Here is a 19,572-nt window from a genome sequence, read left to right on the forward strand (position 1 = left end):
TGAAGACGTTAAGCATCTCACCTCGCACATAAATTCCAATTTTGACTGACCTTTTCAAATCTGTGGTTCGTAACACAGGTGTGTGCCATTTCCTTCCATATAAGCGATCACAAGAAAACTAGAAATGAGGACACAAGTTAGCAGACCATTACTCCTCACCACTCAGCCCTTCACCTGCTCCAGTGTGATGGAGGGTGGCAATTAGTGTCTGACATGCCCTGAAATATGGTGGCATTTTGCCTGATGGCTCTCCTTCTTCAAAGAGACTTTTGAACCTTTCTATTTTCTCTTATGTTTTGTTGCTTCCTATCACTGAAATTAACACAACATTTCAACTGCATGGAAGACACAGCGTACATTTTCCCCCCTTCTATGAATGCTTATGTTCCACTAGAATTAATGGACATTACAGTCATGCACTGAGCACATACCATTAAGACTTCCTGAATTAAATACAGCAAGATCAAATGTTCCAGCAGAGCACAGCCATATAATAAATTGGGCTTCTAGTATTCAGTACCACTTCTTTTAATATAACCAAGATTTTTAGGGGCCTTCCAACATATTTTATCATTCATATACCACCCCAGTCCCAATTCTTCAATGTGATCGGTGTGGGCAGACCCTTGGGAATATGCATAGCTCCAGCAACTACATAAGGGTCTATGAATGTACATCAGATTACAGGATTTGGCTCTAACTACATATCTCTCTGCTTCCTAATGCCTGCCCCCTCATGAGTGGGTCCTACCTTAGTCACTGATGGCAAATTATCTCAAATTGATGTTAAGAGGAGTCCTGCAAGGTTAAAAAATATTTGTATATGTTCCTTTTAATTAATATCCTTACTTACACCATTGCTAACAGTATTATTAAATGTGGAATCTCTCCTTTTTAATATTTCAAGTTTAATTTACACAATTTATGCTTCTTGTTTACAGTTTTGCCTCTCTCTCTGCTTAGGAAAAGGCAAATGTACAACTCTCTCTTTCACTTCTGTTTAGTCTGTTCTCTGCAGCCTCCAGTCTGCAGCCTTGGGAAAATGCCAGTGTCCTCTCACTGCAAACAAGCCAGGAACTGCTCATCTAGTTTAAAAAAAGAACAAATCTTGAAAACGCAAATGGATGCAAACAGTTCTACTGGCTTGTAAACTGGAAAACACGATTCTACAAAACCTGTGTTTGACATGATAGATCTTTTTATAATCCTGCCACAAGCCATTTTAAATTACCTGAGCATGCCACTGACTAGGATAGATGCTGCTAAAGAACTCTGAAACATTGGAAGGTCACGTTTAAGTAAAATCCAAACTTCATCATTAAACGAACACTGGAAATGTTCTACACATTGAAAAATAGATCTGTTTCTCCTCTGAGGGATGGCTCCTTTGCTTTCTTGCTGTAGGTAGCTAAATCCCACCTGCTGTTGAAATACCCTTTGCAGTTTCATGCAAGCATTAGGAGTAATGGGGCGAAGACCATTTCCGCTATATTGTGCATTGAAAATCCAAAAGCTGGGTACCAGGACAACAGTCACCATTTTGGGTCAAATGCCAGGTTCTATCTGAAAAGAACACCACACAAAAATTAACTGTCTTTAAAAAAAATTATTTACTTAACACCCAGGAGGGTCACATGGCCACAAGGGAAGGGCAAGCCCCTTTGCAAATTTGCAAGCTTCCCATGCAATCAAGTAACAGAGCTGTCACATTTATTTTTTCCACCTGGTCATCAGTGTGGCTCCTGTTTTATATAAATGTATATATTTTGAGTCACCATCAGAGTTCTCCCATGTAAGACAGCAAATTTCTCAAGCACTAATAAAAAAATCCTCCGAACTCCCAACTAATGTATCTTCTCTGTGCCCTTGTTTTCTTTCCAAAGAAAGTCATACTGGAACCCCAGTGGTCCCAGTACAGGCAGCATCTATAGAAACAGAAGTTGCCTGGTTGTTTCCACAGGTCTTCACACATCTCTGCGGCCAGCTACATGGCCAAGGTAGCCACACAAGCCAAAGAGACATTCCTTGGAAAGGAAATCTGAAGCTGCCTCCCGCTCACCCTGAATGCAAAAAACATTTAAGAAAAGATTGAAGTGTTTCACGCAGTGGGGAAAGGGGAAAGAAAGGCAGCTCCATTTGTCCTCTCCAGGGATGTCTACTTTACTTCCTTATTTCACATTAATGAAATATGTCACTACCAGCCACAATCTTGATCTCACAACCTTTCCAAATTCTAACCACCAAGGACTCCACCACCACCCTGCGCTGGCCAGCGGAGGGGAAGGCAGCTTCCCCTGGGGCTTTTTGAGCTGCCACCTTCACCAGTACCACAGCAGTGGCAGCATGTGGCTGCTCAGCAGAGATGGGTGAACAGAAGCACCTTCAATTAAGTGGAGCAAAAGCTCATTACATTATAAACTGCCACTTTTGTTACCCTTTCTGCTGAGATGGCCAAAGACAGAGCACACGGGGCAACTGACCTATCTGCCTTACTCTTGAATGCAAACCAGGCAAGACAAGATCAAGATCTATTGGTACAGCAGTGGAGGAGGGAACATTTATAATGATGGATTCCTCCTCCTCTCTCTCCTAACAGATAAAGAGACTTTTGTTTTATTGATATGATCCTAGCACCTTTCATCGGCGCTACATTTGTTTAAATTAAAAACAAGAAAGGCAGAGACACTGAGCAGTCTGTATCTGGTCTGTAGATTTCTGTCAGAATCAATAAAAGGGTACACTACATATGGAAAGGCATTTTATTAATAGCAGAATTAAGCTTAATTTAATATGAGTGCTTCATGCTACCTTTTGCATTTAAAATATTTCAGTAAGCCATCAAAATAAGTTTATTCACACGGCTTTAATAAAGGTTTAACCCTGCAGCAGAAACAATTGAAAACTCAGCATTTACCAGTGGTTACCACAGTGGTGTGTAGCTTATTGTGGCATTCAGGTCGTTGCTAAATCCTCCTGCTGCTTCCTCCACAATAGTGATGTGTGGCCTGTGAAACGAGCATTGCGTTCAAGAATCAAGGTGCCGCAATCTATACTTGGGATGCGGGTGGAGGAAAGGAGTGGGGTGGGGGGGAGGTCTTTCTTCTCCTCCAGTTCCCCACAACAGCCCAGATCTAACCCCCTGCAAAACTCGGTCTGTCCTCCAACTGTGCAGGTACCCTTTTAGCAAAGACGTAAGCAGGCACAGCCTGCTCCGTGGCCTTTCATCCCACATCTCCAAGCGCTGGGGGACGTACCCAGCATGAGGACGGGGACAGCTGGCACACGCTGTGCTCCAGCTGTTGCTCTGCTACAGCCACCATGGAAAACACTGTAGCCCCCTCCCCTCTCAACCTGCTTCAGGACTAAAGGTAGAGAAACAGCCAAAAAATGTTAGTAACTGCCAACTTCATTCCCTGTTGGGCCTTCTGGACCTCCCTATGTTTCTGTAAGATCCAGCCATGCTTTATGGGTCAGGAAGATGGGGTCAAACCCTATAAAAGGGCTTTTAGAGGACTCAGTTGAGCCCTTCCCTGCCGTGCTCTCCTTGGGACTCGTTGACCTGGGCCAGAGCACTGAGCAGGGAGTTGTTACCTGCGGTGCACAAGGCTGCCAGCACCGGACTTGGGCTGCCAGCAGCTACCGTCCCACAAGAATCCCTTCTCCGGCTGGAGCAGGGGGCACCTTCGTACCCCACCCACGTGCCCCTTCCCAACACAGCTTCTTTTGAAGGCAATCACAAGATGAGACACGTGTTCAGCTTGTAACTAAGAACAAACCTTTCCTCCTTCTTAGCCATCTCTGGGACACAATTCCACTCTACTTGCTTCCCCCCAAATCATGATCTGGGCTGAGACAACCTGTGGTTAACCTAACAGCCAAGTTACGGCAATGTTCGTGTCTCTGGTGCCCGACTCTCAGTCCACACTCTAGATCCGTTCAATGTACCACCAAATTCCAAGCTCACACATCCCCTAAGTGACCCCCTGGATCATCGCCTCCATCACTTCCCACCATACTTCCACTGACTGTGTTCATTCCTATCTTGCACCTTTTCTTGCTTGCCCTTCCTCAGCTTTGCAAGATATAAAATCTCCCTCTGTTTTGTGTGCCATCATTTCTCCTTTACATAACATTCTTCTCGGCAACCTTCATCATGTACTCCTCAGAGAAAGGACAAAGCCAGGAGTTGCTTTTAATTGAAAGGAAAAAAGTGAAGGCAGTCCTTAAAGGGCTTCCCAGACCTCTTGTTATAAACAGTCCCAATAACTAAAAAAGTAGCTTTTCATGGGAAACTTTAAAACACAGAAACACAGTTAGTGCTGAAACTTCATCTTTTCCATACCTAACTAAGCAGAAAACGCAGTAAGCCTGAGCTGCAGAGGACACAGGAATGGAACGCAGAAAATTTATGAGCTCCCAGAATTAAAACATTCCTGCAAGAAGGGTAGAAATGGCTTGTGGTGGGTCCTTTATGGGAGCAGGAAGGGAAGGCAAATGACCTTAAGAAATCCGTCAGGGAACACATTAAGGAACTGGCTCTATGCATGGTCTGGGAGCGCAGGAAACGTCTCCTCTTCCCTGCACTACTCCTTGCCAGAGTCACCGAGGAGCCTCCACCCAGGCACCTTCTGTCTATCCAGCAGATGAGGGAGAGCGCAAAACTCCGCCAGGACGAGGAGTTAAGACGGGGGGAAAAAAACAGGGTAGAAACCCTAGGGTACAAGTAAAAAGGGTACACTAACAAAGGGTTTCTGGTCTTCCTTATGATCCCAAATTTTGCAAGCATTAAGCGCGATAAGGAGCGTATCACTCCCAATGAGATATCTACAAATAAGTTGCATTGTAAACTGTACTAAATAAGACATTCTAGACTGAATATTATTGTACAAAAGAAACACTTGTAAATACAGAATAACATCAAATATACTCCCGTTAAGACAGCTATATACAAAGGTAATTTTAAAAATCCATTTTCAAGTCATTCCAAAAATATGATAATGTTAAAAATATGATAATGTTATGCTCTATTATGATAATACAGCGTTCAACTGACATATGGCTAGGAGGCAGACACATACACAGACGTTTATGTAACAATGACACATGAACAGCTATTGTGCTTAGAGTGCTTGTTCTCAAGACTCTTTTCAAGCATTTATCAAATTCCTCTTAACTGCTGGGAGGTAGCAAACTAGACCATTTGTAAGACTGTATTTTGAGTTTAGAAATCTATTTTTTGTTCCAAATTGATATTTGCCTTTTTTTTTTTTTTAACATCATAGAAATGAGTTTCGATTTTTGCCCCCCAACTAGTTCTGAGGAACAAGTACATCCAGTTGAGACCTTGTGTGACATATTTAAACACAAAGCAAACTGTTACATTCAAGATATAAACCCCAGAACATAGGGATTTATGATGAAAACATTGACAGTCTTTTAACCATAGCCATACAGGTGGTTTTTGCTATACAGCATATCAGGCTTACTTTTATTTTCTTTCAGACCACGTGAACAGATGTCTGTAATAGAACATCTTTGGTGATACACATTACAGAAAGCTATGAGAAAGCTGTAACATACATCATGGAAATAATATCTCTGAACACAGAAACATACAATATGAAACATTTTGACATACTTAAGTCACACAAAGTTTGATAGCAACTACCGTACTTTGAACACATGAGACTGAGGTCTTTTCTAGACTTTCTGCTGTTAAATCCAGATCTGGCAAACACTACAGTGCAGATAATTTCACAGACATGAGCAGTTAGAGTTCAGAGGGACAAATGCATACAAATAACTCACGTATGTAGCTGTTTGCAAGATCTGCTCCTAAAAGTAATCCTTTATGTTAACAGATTACTACTAAAAATCCCATTTTGAGGTAATTTTCTATTCGCTAACTATTCATTTAAATTTTAAGAAATTACATTATACTGAAACTTGGAATTAACAAAGTTTTAATAAAACAAGTTATGAGAAACTGTACTACAGATATTTACTTAATAAAGACTTACACCATATGCCCACCACCATCTTCATACAGATGTATTGTAGTTTAATCTAATCCTAGAAAAGTATGGTTTCCTACTAGTAGTTATTTTAGTAATTAAACACAACAATTTAATATTATCTAGGACTTTATTACTTCAAACAGAAAAAAACCCTTAAGTCTACCCCTGTAATTTCTTCATGATTACCTTTACTTAAATTTACAAGCACCATAATTTTCTTTGATCTACAGGAAAGGAAAAGCCAAATTATCTCATGCAACAAAACATGATGTAAGCAGCACAACATTCAAAGTGTTAAAGAAATAAAGGATTTTTTTAAGAAATGAGAACCCATAATAATTAAAAGACACAGCAAAGCAAAATAAGCTATCTTTTTACTTCATAGCTTGGTGGTCTGCTACAGAAAACATATGTACATGGAATCTGCATAATCATTATTTGTACCAGTTACTTGTTGGTATGCACTAAAGCAGCTGAAGTAGTTTTTACATTAAAAGTTTGGGGGGGGTTTTGTTGTGGTTTTGGGTTGTTTTGGGGTTTTTTTGGGGTTTTTTTTTGTTTTGTTTTGTTTTGTTGTTGTTCATTTTTTGTTGTTTTTTTTTTTTTATTATTATTATTTTTTTTTATTTCTGTGAACTAAATCCTGGCAGGTGCTGAGTGCATCCTACATTTCCAAAGAGATTTAGCGCATTCAACCCTAATAAAGCTGGCTCAAGAAGCATCACATCTACATCACAGACAGACACAATGGAGCTGTAATCATTACTGGCAATGAAGAAACCTTGAACCAATGTGAAGATAGTTTGCGTACCAGCAAAGATTTATGTGATTTTTCCCAGTGCTCAAGCTTTTCTTAAAATACTTGTAAATGTTCATAAGGTCTCAGGGTGTACTTTATGTATGACTGACTCCTAAATGGGAAGCTTTTCGTATAGTGCTAGGCATGCAAAACAGCATATGCTTAGTGCCATCTACTGGGAGTGACTTCTCATACTCTGACTTTAGTACGTCAGCTATAAAAAATACAGTGGGCAAACTACGCACTAGGTTTGCACATGCTGCGCATTTAGTCTTAACTTCAGACAAAAAAAAATATTTTAAAAATACAATTTGGAAGAATAGATCCACACTCCAGGTGCTAATATACAAGTAGAAAAAAAAGAGTGAAAACACTTCACTAGCACAACTGATCCAGTGTAACTCGCACATGCTTACAAAACACTGTTTCAAAGAAGAGGCAGGAGGTCATCCCCATTCTAAGCTACTTCCTAACATTATTTCATTCATTTAACTTATGGAGAAAAAACCCCACACACTTATTTTTGATCTACAACTATAACTTTATATTAAATATAAACTAAATATTGCATTGTATTAGTTTGTTCCTTAGAGGAAGGACAGAGGTACCATTCCAAGCATCGAAATTGCAATGATATTTTCATTTAAGTCCACATCCTGCAAATATTTAACTGCATGGAGTTTAAAACTGTGTTTGAAAGCCCAATTTATAGCTCCGCTGGCATGTTGCTCTGTTATGCTGAGCGGCCAGGGGTTCCAGGAGGTTAGAAAGTCTCCCTCCGTATGGAGTTTGCCACTGAATTAGAAGACGACCAAACTCCACACCATTCCAGACTTGATGGGCACACATCATGGCGGGATGGTTGCAGGGCTGCAATTCACACAGAACTGGGTGGTGGGAAAAGTACTAACTCAAAGTGCTACGTTATAAAAAACTCATGAGAACTCGGGGTGTTTTCTGTATATTCAAAAGTTAAAGTCACAGTGCACTGCGGCATTTAAGCAGATGTTGGCTCTAGATCTCATTCCCATGTTTAATTTGATACATGCTCTACCATTTACTCGCAACCCCCTCAATACACCACACACAAAAAAACAAACCAAAGGCAAAGCAAGCCTATGTTAATCTATAAGCATCTGGAGAATTCAGATTACTCTTAAAATATGTGAGATAAGTGATTGTATATTATTCCACTGTTAGCAGATGAATTTGGGTTTATTATAGATAAAATAATATGTATATATATTTTTTATATATATATAAATTAGCCAGTCAGTGGAACTCAATCTATTAATGTCTGCACAGTTATGGATCAAAAGGACAGGAATAAACAGTAGCGTTATGAGCTTTTTATTCCAAAACGTGACTACTGAATCACGCCAAAAAACAATTTGACAAAATAGTTAATGCAATACTTTGCAAATAGGTATGCAAAACTTCTCACAGGTTGTGCTTCTGGCTGACAGCCCTGTGATCCAGCTGAGTTCTAGTCAAGATCTCCTTTTCAGATCAGAAACAAAATGGCCATTAGACTGAGTGCCCCCATTTTAGGTAGACACCAGCAATATGAGCGCACATCAAAAGGTACATAATGAGGGCTAAGGAAATTTGCTTACCCTATATTTTTAGGATTTTAAATCTGACTCAGCAGCAAATATAACAGGAAACCAAGGTCAGGCTGACACAATGTGGGCTATTCTCTCTCTTCCTCAATATGTGTTTGCAGCTCCTATCTAGGTTAATGGGGTTTGTGCACATGGGGGAAACAGAACACAAATGCTGCAAAAATTGGACTCAGATTTAGTTCAAATAAAGTGTAATCAGCTTTAGAAAAATCCATCAGCTTGAAAACTGATGTCTTATCACTGAAAAAATCTTTAAAAACATCAACTCCATATGCTTGTTAAGTCCAGCTCTGGGAAAAAGTGCTCACAGCATTTTGCACCCTTATGAACCAATCGTGAGTGTAGTACAAATACCCAATCTGGCTCTTTTTTGATGCTTCAAATAGTGATTAACCAGGATTGTACCTTTTTTATTTGGGTGTCAAGAAAATTCCTAGTAACATTCTCAATTAGGGCAGCTTTTATCTTCTCCCACATAACCTTGTACATTACAGATACTGTTGTTTAAGTGAAACACAAAATATTCAGGTTCAAGGTTTTCATGATGCAACCAATTCATGGAGATGGGGTCTTACGGCACACTTCACAGACCCAATAGCCGAACCCAGACCTTACATGAAAAGTGCAGCTGCATCTGGGTATTAAATTGCATGTTTCCATTTATTTATTTAGAGAAGTATCACGTAAGTAAAGAATATGCTGTCAGAGGAATTAAAGAACTATGTTTTAAGTTCTGCATACTTTTTGTACATAATTTTCAGCACAATATATTTGATTTATACTAAAAATGTAAAAAGAGACACATGGAGCGTAACTACAGTATACTGCTAAAGATTTTGGAAAATCCTTTTAAGTCTTATGATTTAATAGCAATTGATATGCTAAATTCTTTTATGCATCTCTTTAAAAAAATTATAAATGGCATTTAACAAATTATTTTCAGCTTCCTTCCACTCGTTTTGCCAAGAATGAGGAAAATAATATAAAATTTAAGAGAGTATGTTGGACAAGTAAGTCAGACAGCATTGCCAAGCATCTTAAAATCTCGGATATGAAAACCCTTGCTGAAGCCAGTGACTTCTACAAAAAAAAAAAAAAAAAGGCAAAGAAACTTTCGGTTCAAAGGTAAATTTAAACAAACCAGAGCAACCCATAGCACATAGTTTCCTGCAGCAGAGACACCCATTCCTAAAAGGGCCTTCATTATGCATGACACAACAAGCAGCACCCATTCAACCTGAGGGAAGCCCACAGGCTCGCAGGGCCACTGGCTGGCTCTTTGTCACCAAATGCAGCAGGTTGAATGCAGACATCACTGTGATATCCTCACCAACAAAACCAGAGGCAAAGAACAGGGGCAAGAGCTGAGTAGGGAAGAAAAAAAAAAAAAAAAAAGAAAAAAAAAAAAAGATGAGAACAAATTAAAACATCAAAAATGTTAAGATACATTCACAGAAAAAACAATGCTTACAATTTTATGAGACCACCACTTGAGAGCACAATTCTAAATGCACTTTTCTTAGTACATTTAGCCCATTTCTGACACCCCCCCTCCCCTAAAATTTTTATATATATTACACAGTATTCAGTGAAACGAGGGACGGGGCATTTTTACAGGGCGCATTCACAACGGATTCTTTAGACACCCAACTGAGGGCAACTCAGAGTAGCAACCTATGCTGTCACAAGTGCAGAGGTACCAAGGGAGAAACCTCAGGACCTGAGCTAGATAGCTGGAATCTTGCCTTGAACACCCAGGAATGCCGAGCAGATCAAATGTGCAGGCTTTTCCTATTTATTTTATTTAAAACAAAATCACACTCCGCAACATTTCTGAATGGTGAATGTTGGACACCAGTCATTGCTAAAAATTGTTCTTTTGATGACTTGTTTGAGGAACGTGACATTTCATTGTAATAAACTTGCCAGATATCTTTAAACCACAACTTCTTTCTTTTAAAAGGCAGGAAATAATTCACATTGTAAACTGTCCATGAGATATATTTAAACAATCTTCCGGCCAGTTTAAATATAGCACACAGAGAGATGGCAGTCGCGAGATTTTATTTTAGAAGGATTTAATGCATGAATACTAACTGTTTCACGTACCCTGCGATGGGAAAGAGGAAACACAGCCCCTTGTAGCCCTGCCATTGACAGCCGCAGCTCGCTTCAGATTACGTGACATCAGGGACCGGAGCCAACCCCCACGGAAGCCAGTAACAAAGTTCCCGTGGGCTCTAGTGGAAGCAGGATTAGGCCTTGAGTGGCTAATGAGCAGCAGGGCATCGCTCCCAGTCACGTCGTGTCCCCCCACCCGGTGCCCACTGTCTTTTTCGCGTGTGGCAGCACAGGAGCTACAAGACGCTGAGTCCCGAAATGGCCCGGAGACGTCCCCAGACGGGGAGAAGCTGGCCACGGCCTCAGCCAGGAGAGCAGGCACCCAGCACCCAGCCGCACGTGTTACCAAACCATGCTGGAGCGTGTCCCACAGAAACCTGCTTGCATTCACACGCCTGAACTCTGGCTTATCCGAACGAAACTCGCTGCGAAACCCAAGCATCCCTGTGACGCTGACTGGCGGCAAAGCGCGGGGGAGGGGGGGAGGGGGGGGGGAGAAGGCGGGCGCTGCACGGCGGACAGCCCGAAGGAGCCATTGCACAGAATAAACTTGTCATGGTCGCGACTGACTGCAGAGCTGCTTAAAAAAAAAAAAAAAAAAAAAAAAAAAAAAAAGCGCGCAGTTTCCCCGCCGGCCACGCCCCGCCCATGGCCCCGCCCCCGGGCGGAGAACAAAGCCGCGCTCCGCCAGCCGCGGCAGCGAGCGCCCCCTGCCGGCGGGCGGCCCGCGCCGCCCCCCGCCTGCCGCCCCGCCCCGCCCCGCGCGGGCCGGCCGCCGCGTGCCCCGGCCGCCATTACCCCTGGGCCACGGCCCCGCGGAGCTTCGTGAGGGCCCGGCCCCGCCAAAACTCTGAGCAGCGTGATTTGCCGGAGCGGTTGTCTCAGACCCGGGGTACCGATCGCCATTTTGGAGGTCGGCCTGGCGAGGGGCGGACGGACAGACAGATCCCTGCCTATATGATCTCATGTACATCTTCAGGAAGCCTCCGGCCCAGCCAGACACAGGCACCCGAGGAGCGGGGCGCAGGGGTGAAGGGACACGCCACCCCGCCTTCCCCTTGTGCAGTCCCTCGGCCCAGCAGACGTGCTCCTCCATGGTGTGGGACTGACCTCCCAAATCTACCCTGTCAGGACCATAACTCCCTCACCTGTAAACAGTTTAAAGGAAATTATTTGAAATTCCCAAGGATTATAAAACAGACCCTGACCTCTTGCAAATGTCAAGTATCTCAGTGTTCACCAAAGTGTTGTTACTTATTCTCAAGTATTCATAAAGACTCGAAGGATATGTAAGTCCTGAAAGCCCAATAAAATATAACTGAGCATTCATGAAAGTAGTTTATTGTGGTTAACATTTTATTCTTTTATTGCTCATGTTTTGATCACTATTTTTATTTATTCTGTACATTACAGCAATGCCCAGTAGTTTCAACTAAGAGGGGACCCCCTGGTCCTAGGTACTGTACACACACAAACAAAACCCCTGCTGCGGGCTGCTCACAGACCGCCACAAGAACCGCTTGTAGAGAATTGGTAAAGAGAAGAGGAAAGTCAGACTCATTACAATGAACACATTTGGTTTGGAGGTGCTTCGGCCCTGCATGCCAATTCCATGGGTACGGAGAACAGGCTGAGGGAGAACTACTGCAACGTTCTTGTGTCTGGTTGTCATGGTTTGAGTGCTCAAACCACGACACAGGTTAAGATCTTTGCTCTTTCTGCAGCAAATGCAAGCTTGGCCACAGCCTTCGACAGGTCCGGGAACCAGGTTTGTGCCTCAGAGTTATTAAACAGGAACAGCCAGAGCACGACAAGAAACATGGGAAGAAAACACCATCTTGGCAATACCACTGTGGGTGGTTTAAACTCCTGTGCTGTGCAGACCCGGACCTTTCCAGGTCAAGCAAAGACCCTGTGCTGGCGCTGGAAGCACCAGCCTCAGCCCCGCAGGAACCAGCGCCGTGCTAACACCACTTACTCGCCTGAGCCATGGCAAGTACTGCAGCACTGTACTCCCACCATGCAGACCTGTCATCCCCCCACATCTTTATTACAGCACTGCAACGTGCCACTTTCCTGGCAGGATAGATGCTCCATGCAGAGCTCACAAGCCAGGGAAGGGGATGATGCTTTTATATGTCACTTCTTGGTTTTGTTGTTTGGTGGGTTGGTTGTTTCCTTTTAAACATGTGCTGCTTGCTGCACTGCCTGCAACACCCAGAACACCGCTGGCTCCTCCACAGTTGTCCCCTGGTGTCACCAGGCCTCTTGGAGCCCTTTCACTTTAACCTAGCAGAAGACGGACCAGCATGGACCTTTTCTCTGTCTGGCTCTCCTAAAATGGACACTATGCTCAGAGATAGCTTGTAAAACCTTATAAATACAGGTCATACAAATGTAGCAATAACTATGTCATTAGGTGGGCTTCAGGAGCCTTTTGCTAGGATGACACACAGTGTAACTCCAGGAAAGCCTTCCTTTTAGGATGCTGATACCCTAATATTGACATATGTTAAAGTATGCCAAGCTTTCAAGAGCTTCTGCATAGACAATTGCAACCATTCAGAAATCACACATTTGATCCCAAAATAAACATGATTTGTTAAAAAGTAATGTAGGGGGTCTGTCAAATTTGTCCTTCTGAAACCAAGAACTTCATATGTACTCGGGTTGTGTTTTCTCAACCTCTGTCTGCAACCAGAGAAATATCTTTGGGGGGGCGACAACTTGAGAGATTAAATTCTGATATTATCACATCTTGCTATTAAGAGCTGTAAGGGAAACATCAAGGGTCTCAGGAGCTGATAATACTACTGGTTTAAGTTTTTCCATAGTCAATGTTTTTTAGGAATTCTGGACCTGAGTTGTCAGGAAATTACATGAGAATCCCAGCTCTCAAGAAAAATGTGAAATTTTATCCCTTTACAAGTAAATGAAAAAGTAACACAAATTCTTAAGGGAATAATCGTTTCTTTTCTTGCCTCAGTAATGAGACCTTAATAGTGTGAGGCTTCTACTTTTTTCCCAGTTGCACTCCCCCCGCCCCCATCTCTCTGGCCCCATTTGGAGGGCAGGAAACAATTAGAGATAGGTACACACTACCCAGAGAGCCAGGCTCTTGTCAGGAATTTCTATGTCACTAGAAAAAGCAAAGAGCAAAAATATTGCCACACTGGAGAAACCCAAACAACCAGCAGTCAGAAGACAGTAAAGGCCTGTGAGTCTGCTATACAAGTGTTACGTTAACAGTTTAAATTTAATCAATTTTTGTTTTGTTAAGTTTCTCCAGTCCAGCAATAAGTTCAAACAGTTGCTTGGCAAAGGGTTGTTTATTTGTTTTTGCATAAATCAAGGTATAATCAAAAGTTTCACTGATAAAGCTTAGTAGAATATTTAATATATACATTTATTACAGCCTTAGCATTTGGATTTTTTTTTTTATTATTTTTTATTTGGCTTTTGCTCACTTAAAAGCTCCTGCCAGTCAATCTCAGCAGACAGAACAGAGTAACCACTGGGCATTGAAAGAACAAAAAGTGCAGCCTAGAGAACCATATGAGCAAGTATTTCAGTATATCATGGATTTCTGTGTCTAAACAGTTATTTACTCCCTAGTAATTTTCCCTTAACTCTTTTTCTGCTAATGCCAAAGCCCTTGATCTCTCCTGCTCCCTGCATTGCACTTGGTAATTTTTGGGGACTTCACTGTTTGTGGTAAATGTCTTATGTTTGTCATGGTGTGTGCTAAAGTTGGGGTAAAAGCAATGTTTAATAGCTTATAAGATGTTTAATGGGGTCTGACCTAATAACCATCACCAAGCTGCCAGCTGTGGCAGGAGACTGGAGCACAGGAAAACTTTTCAGCAGGGGGATGAGGACTGCTAGTTATTTATCAGAGAAAAGGGAAGGAAAGAGTTCCAGTTCCCCCTTCCAATCCGAGAAGATTTCTGACCCTGAAACAAGCACCCTTGGCAGTACACAAAAGTATTCTCTTCACACACATACATCTCACTACCTGGGCTAACCACCCCTTCTGTCCTGGCCTCCCAACAGCCTGCCAGAACAATGAGGAGGCAGCCTTTAGCCCTCAAAAAAACCACATATGCTGTGAATACGCATTTGTGCTTTATATTTTTAGATAACTGCATGCTTCAGTGCACTGTACAATACTTGAAGCATTCAGCACAAAACTGTAAAGGTAATTGACAAAATCTTTGGAAATTCACCTTTAAAGAGAGATTTTAAGCTCTGGATTTTCATGTGCTTGTACATCCATTGATAATGCGAACCAGGTGTCTTCACAAGTTCATGATTTGCTATTAAAATACCCTGCAAAAGCTCAATGTCTGAAGAGAGTAATATACTTTAAACATTAACAGCTAACAACATGCAGCAAAACATCATAATTATAAGCTTCTCAAGGGCTTACTGAAGAGGCATAAAACATTCTAAAAGGACTAATTGTGTTAGCCTTCCAGGTCTACAAAAGTACTGTAGCAATTCACTTGCATGCTTGCCTGCATATACTTTTTTTTCCTTCTCACAATACTAGCTTCTCAGTTATAGCCACAGAAATCAGAAGTATTAGACCTGAATTCCCACTTCACTTTTAACACTCTCAGTTAAATTATGTTCTCCATAGCTGTTTGTGCTGGAATGTGCAAGCTGAATGGCAATCTAGTCTACTTTTTAGGAAGTTTACACTGTGCCCTGATAAAAGAGATAATTACTGCCATACCTCATAATATTTAAGTGGAAAACCAGGAACCATCAAGCTTTAAACTTGAAGTTAGTACTGCCATTAGAAAGGAGCCTAAACAGTGAAGTTCAAAACCTTTCTGCTTTCTTGAATTCTACATATTCTCTTATGCTGGATTTTGTTCTTCACCCTTGCCATAGCAACCGAGTGTATTTATCACAGAAACTCAAACTTGAAAGATACACATTTCTGCAATACAGAACACACAGTCTAACACATAAGAGATTTTCAAGTATCAGTTTGGCTAACATATGCTTTAGGATTACTGTCAGATCCAGCTACAGATGTTTCAGTGGCCCTTACTTACAGGAATGATCATTTGCGGAGGAAACAGAGAAGTGCTTAACTGAGGAGTATATTCAGTGTTTCCTCATGCAAACTATAGTGGTTGTCCCCACACCTGCGGCGCAAGCTGGGCTGGAGGTGGACACACCGACCATGGCACATGCCATGGCTGCTTGAGATACAGGGGTGCAGGAAGTCCCCCCCCCAGTTCCACAGCTTCTCACCGTGCCCACAGGCCAGCCCTCTTTCTCCTGTGAAAAGGGGTACAACAGCCCAGTCGATTAATGTTACTGATGTATCTGTTTCATATCCTAGCTGGGAAGCCTCAGTAGCAGTATCTTCTATATTCAACAGGCTAACAGCTGGAGTAGGAGAGGAAGAAGAAAACTCTAAAGGTTGAGGTCAGACAAAGAAATAGAAAAAAACAGGAAAAGATGATGAGAAAAGATCAGACAGCATGGAAGCACTGCTCTCCCTATAGCGGGAATATATATTCTCACCTGCTCACCCCCAGTCCCACTCTGTGATACACAGTGACAACCAAAGCCCCAGGGACTAACCGTCCTCCATACTTCATCCTTAGGCTGCGTGTAAGTTTCCCACTGAGGTGAATCAGAGATCTTTTTAGGAGCACAGCTTTTAGTCCAAGCTTTATTACCCAGACTACTCCTCCATCTAAAAGAGACGAGATTCCCACAATAGATTTTAGATTATCATAAAGGCTAAACTGATTGTGTTTCCAATAAAATAACCATTAAAAGCTTGGAAAATAAACCAGATTCTGAAACCTTTGCACACAACTCATGATAATTTCACTATTTTCAATTGTTGAGGAAAAAAATATTCTAAGTAAGGAGGTAGGGATCTGTGAGTCTGCATTTATATTAGAATGGTTATCCAGAATAGAAGAATTCTTTATACTTACAAAAGAAAAACACTACATCTGAGCAGAGAACAAAGAGCTATATCTAATTTTCATTTAATTACCGAATTGAGCTAACATTCTCTCTAGCATCAGCTGCCAACGATGGGAAGCTCACAATCCCTTACAGGAATACCCCTGCTGAACTGGCCACTGCATTGATCCCTTCTCCAGCTACTGGAAAACCAGTTTGGCAACAAAGAGGCTGGTGTGCTGATGTAACTAAAGCCCAGAGATGTGTCCAGGGGCCTAGTTAAAAAGGCTGCAGACATAAGAGGATAAACAAAACAAAGGGGTTTTTGAAGGTTGTACCCTCCTGAAAAGCAAGAAGGGAAGAAGCACATTAATGCCTCCCTGTTCCGCAACTGCTCCCACGGAGGAGAGAACTGTGAGGCTGAATTCTCCTTGGTTTACTACTTATCATTTGCACACAGCAGGACAGAAGTACTGGTCCCCTCTGAACAGCCAAAGGGCATGGCCTTGTACAGTGGGGATGAAGAGGACATCTGTGCTACACTGAGAATAAGGGGAGGAAGGAGTTAACTAATTCTCCTTTAAACAATACAGAAGTTAAGAGGGTCCTTGCTCAAAGGACTGGCTTGGTCTTTGGGGAGGGCTGTAAAATGTGAGATTTCATTAGTGTAGAGACAAGACACTGCAAGCCTTATGCGCAATGGATGAAATGGGAAAAGTGGAATAGGAAAGACACAAGAAAGAGCAGAGACACCCCAGGAGCGGAAGAAACTAGAGTAAGTAAGGAGTCTCCAAGCCTGGGACAAGATGATCCTTGGCTAAGGGCAGAAACCAGCGAGTCTCTGGGCCTTGCAAGCACCCACAGATCTGCCATGTGCAGATTGTTTCCCAATAGTTATGACTGGCTGTAATTCCCAAAGGAGAGTAAATATAGGTCAGCTGGGATTCCCACCACCCCACCCCCCCAAGTCCATTCTTGATCCTCCCAGATTTGATGCACTAAAATAGCGCTGAGCTGCACTTTAATTTTCCCTGACTTGGTAGCCTGCCAACATACAGCACATTCCTTCTATGGCAGTGAGTTTATAACTACAACAGTCATAAACTATTCTTAAATGGGTCTTTTCTGAGAATCACAATCCTTCCAACATCTTTAAAAATATCTAATCTTTTCCATTCCAAGTAGCCCTCTCCAGCCCAGTGGTAAAGATTTAATTGTTTCTGGTGATCAGATGATGATACACAAGTGTTCTGGAAATAACCTTTTAATTTAACGATTCCTACTGGCAAGCCTGAAAGCTTTTTGTATTGCTCACCAATAAAGAATTAATTTTCTGTACCAAAAGGAAAAACGAAGTTTAAAAACTTCTGGGTTACTACTGTGGATAGAGCTATCCAAGAGGTACCCTAGCACTGAAGACATGATACCTATTTCTACTATCAGGTTGATTTGAGTACATATGCTCTCCCTCGCCACCAGTATTTGCCTTGTCGAGCTTACCAACACAGCAGAACTAACAGGCTTTCTAGTCTACTTTTAATTTGGGATAAATCCCATGCATCATTTACCAGAAGGTGAAATGCAACTTTTTTAGCAGTGAACAGAAGCCCTTCAACATGAATTTCTAGTCTGCTTTTCTGAAACAACCTTGTGCTAGTTTTTACTTCTTAAAGAAAAAAAAAATTACTAATTTTGATGATTAAACAAATGCATAATTTGGAATTTGAGTTCTTTTAAATTATGTTACACGGTGTTCCGTAACTGAGCAACTTCTTCCTCAGCTTACAAAGCTTATTTGCCTGTGTAACAATATGCAATAGATATGTGATATGAGCAGTTTCTCTGAGGTAGAATATCTCATAAAAATGAAGCAAGGAGAAAGCCTCTAGCTGAGAACTGGTATGACTTAACAGGAATTCCAACCTTAAACACGAAAAAAGTATACACTTTTGAAAAGAGCACTGTCTCATTCGTTCCTAAAATGAGATGGGTGAAATCCAGCCCTGCAGTAGTTTGCTGAACGTGCACTCCTGTCCCGCACAGCACAGATGGGCTGCGGTGCAGGAGGTGGGAAGGAAGCTGCCACTTCTGCTGCACTGTGAAACATTGCAGGAAAGTTAAATTTGATGACCCTGTTTTATGAGGCACTGTAAGGAAATGTAGAAATGACACTTAGTAGTCCACTGAAGGAAACAAGGTCCCCAAACACATCAGAGCTAAAAACAGTTGTGATTTCAGCTGAGGTTTTGGCCTCTGATTTAATGAGCTCTCAAAGTAAAATCTGTAACAGGGAATAAAAAGCCCCAAAGAAACAACGCTCCCTGCCACAGCAGCAAACTAAATCATCCTCGATGCAGGATCGGATGCCACGGGGGTTATTATAGGGCATATAGGAAGTAACTAACAAATAATCAGTAAGTCTATGTCCAGCAGATTTTTAAGATATTTAAAACTCATTTAATTGAAAAAGTGGTTGGTGCTAATATCTATCCACATGTATAGGCACATAATGTGCCTATAAATGCCATGCATCCTACTAGAAAAATAAAATTCTGGTGCAAAAGACACACATAGACCCACATCCTACCCAGATGTCAACCTGAGTCATTTCATTCAGCATTCAATTCTTCAGCATAAACCATTTGAAAGCTGAATTATCTCCCTGTATTTTTATAATTTACTACATGAGAAAATACAATTTTTAGATCAGACCTGAATATCATCTCAAATTTTCTAAAAAGGCTTGTAAGTAAAGCATGTGGTTTATAAAATTTAGTCATGATCTCTATGTTAGCCAGCATAACAGCACTTCAGACCAATTCAGGTTGGTTGTTTCTTTTTTTATCATCCCAGCTATTAGGAAAGCATTTCGTGTTAAAGACATCATAGCTGCCAATCTCTCCCCAGCAGTCTCCCTTACATGGAAATTTTCTACGTGGCTTTCTCTAAAAACCAATACCACTCATCACCACAGAGAGGAGCCATGTCTCTTTCATAAAATCTGATATTACAGTCTTACGAGTTAACCTTCAAGCAACATCCTCAGCACACAGAAGTCTATGCATATGTC

At 41.7% G+C, this 19,572-nt stretch overlaps 1 protein-coding gene across 6 annotated transcripts in view; it reads right to left on the bottom strand.

The window, feature by feature from the left end:
- The window catches only part of MSRB3 (methionine sulfoxide reductase B3), an 85,937-nt gene that overhangs the window by 56,607 nt on the left and 9,758 nt on the right, over nucleotides 1–19,572 (bottom strand). For 2 of the 6 annotated variants that reach the window (XM_032999926.2, XM_032999925.2), the window contains exons 1-2: nucleotides 10,551–10,890; nucleotides 9,679–9,805 (exon numbers count right to left, since the gene is read on the bottom strand). The exons of 1 other annotated variant lie outside the window; for it this stretch is intronic. In XM_032999926.2, the coding sequence (XP_032855817.1) occupies nucleotides 9,679–9,805; nucleotides 10,551–10,595 (172 nt within the window). In that variant the 5' untranslated portion in view covers nucleotides 10,596–10,890. 3 more of the 6 variants (XM_032999927.2, XM_032999928.2, XM_032999929.2) reach the window with 2 other exon arrangements.

Source organism: Tyto alba, unplaced genomic scaffold (assembly GCF_018691265.1).
Source record: "Tyto alba isolate M040663 unplaced genomic scaffold, T.alba_DEE_v4.0 Super-Scaffold_2, whole genome shotgun sequence".
NCBI classification, from domain to species: Eukaryota; Metazoa; Chordata; class Aves; order Strigiformes; family Tytonidae; genus Tyto; species Tyto alba.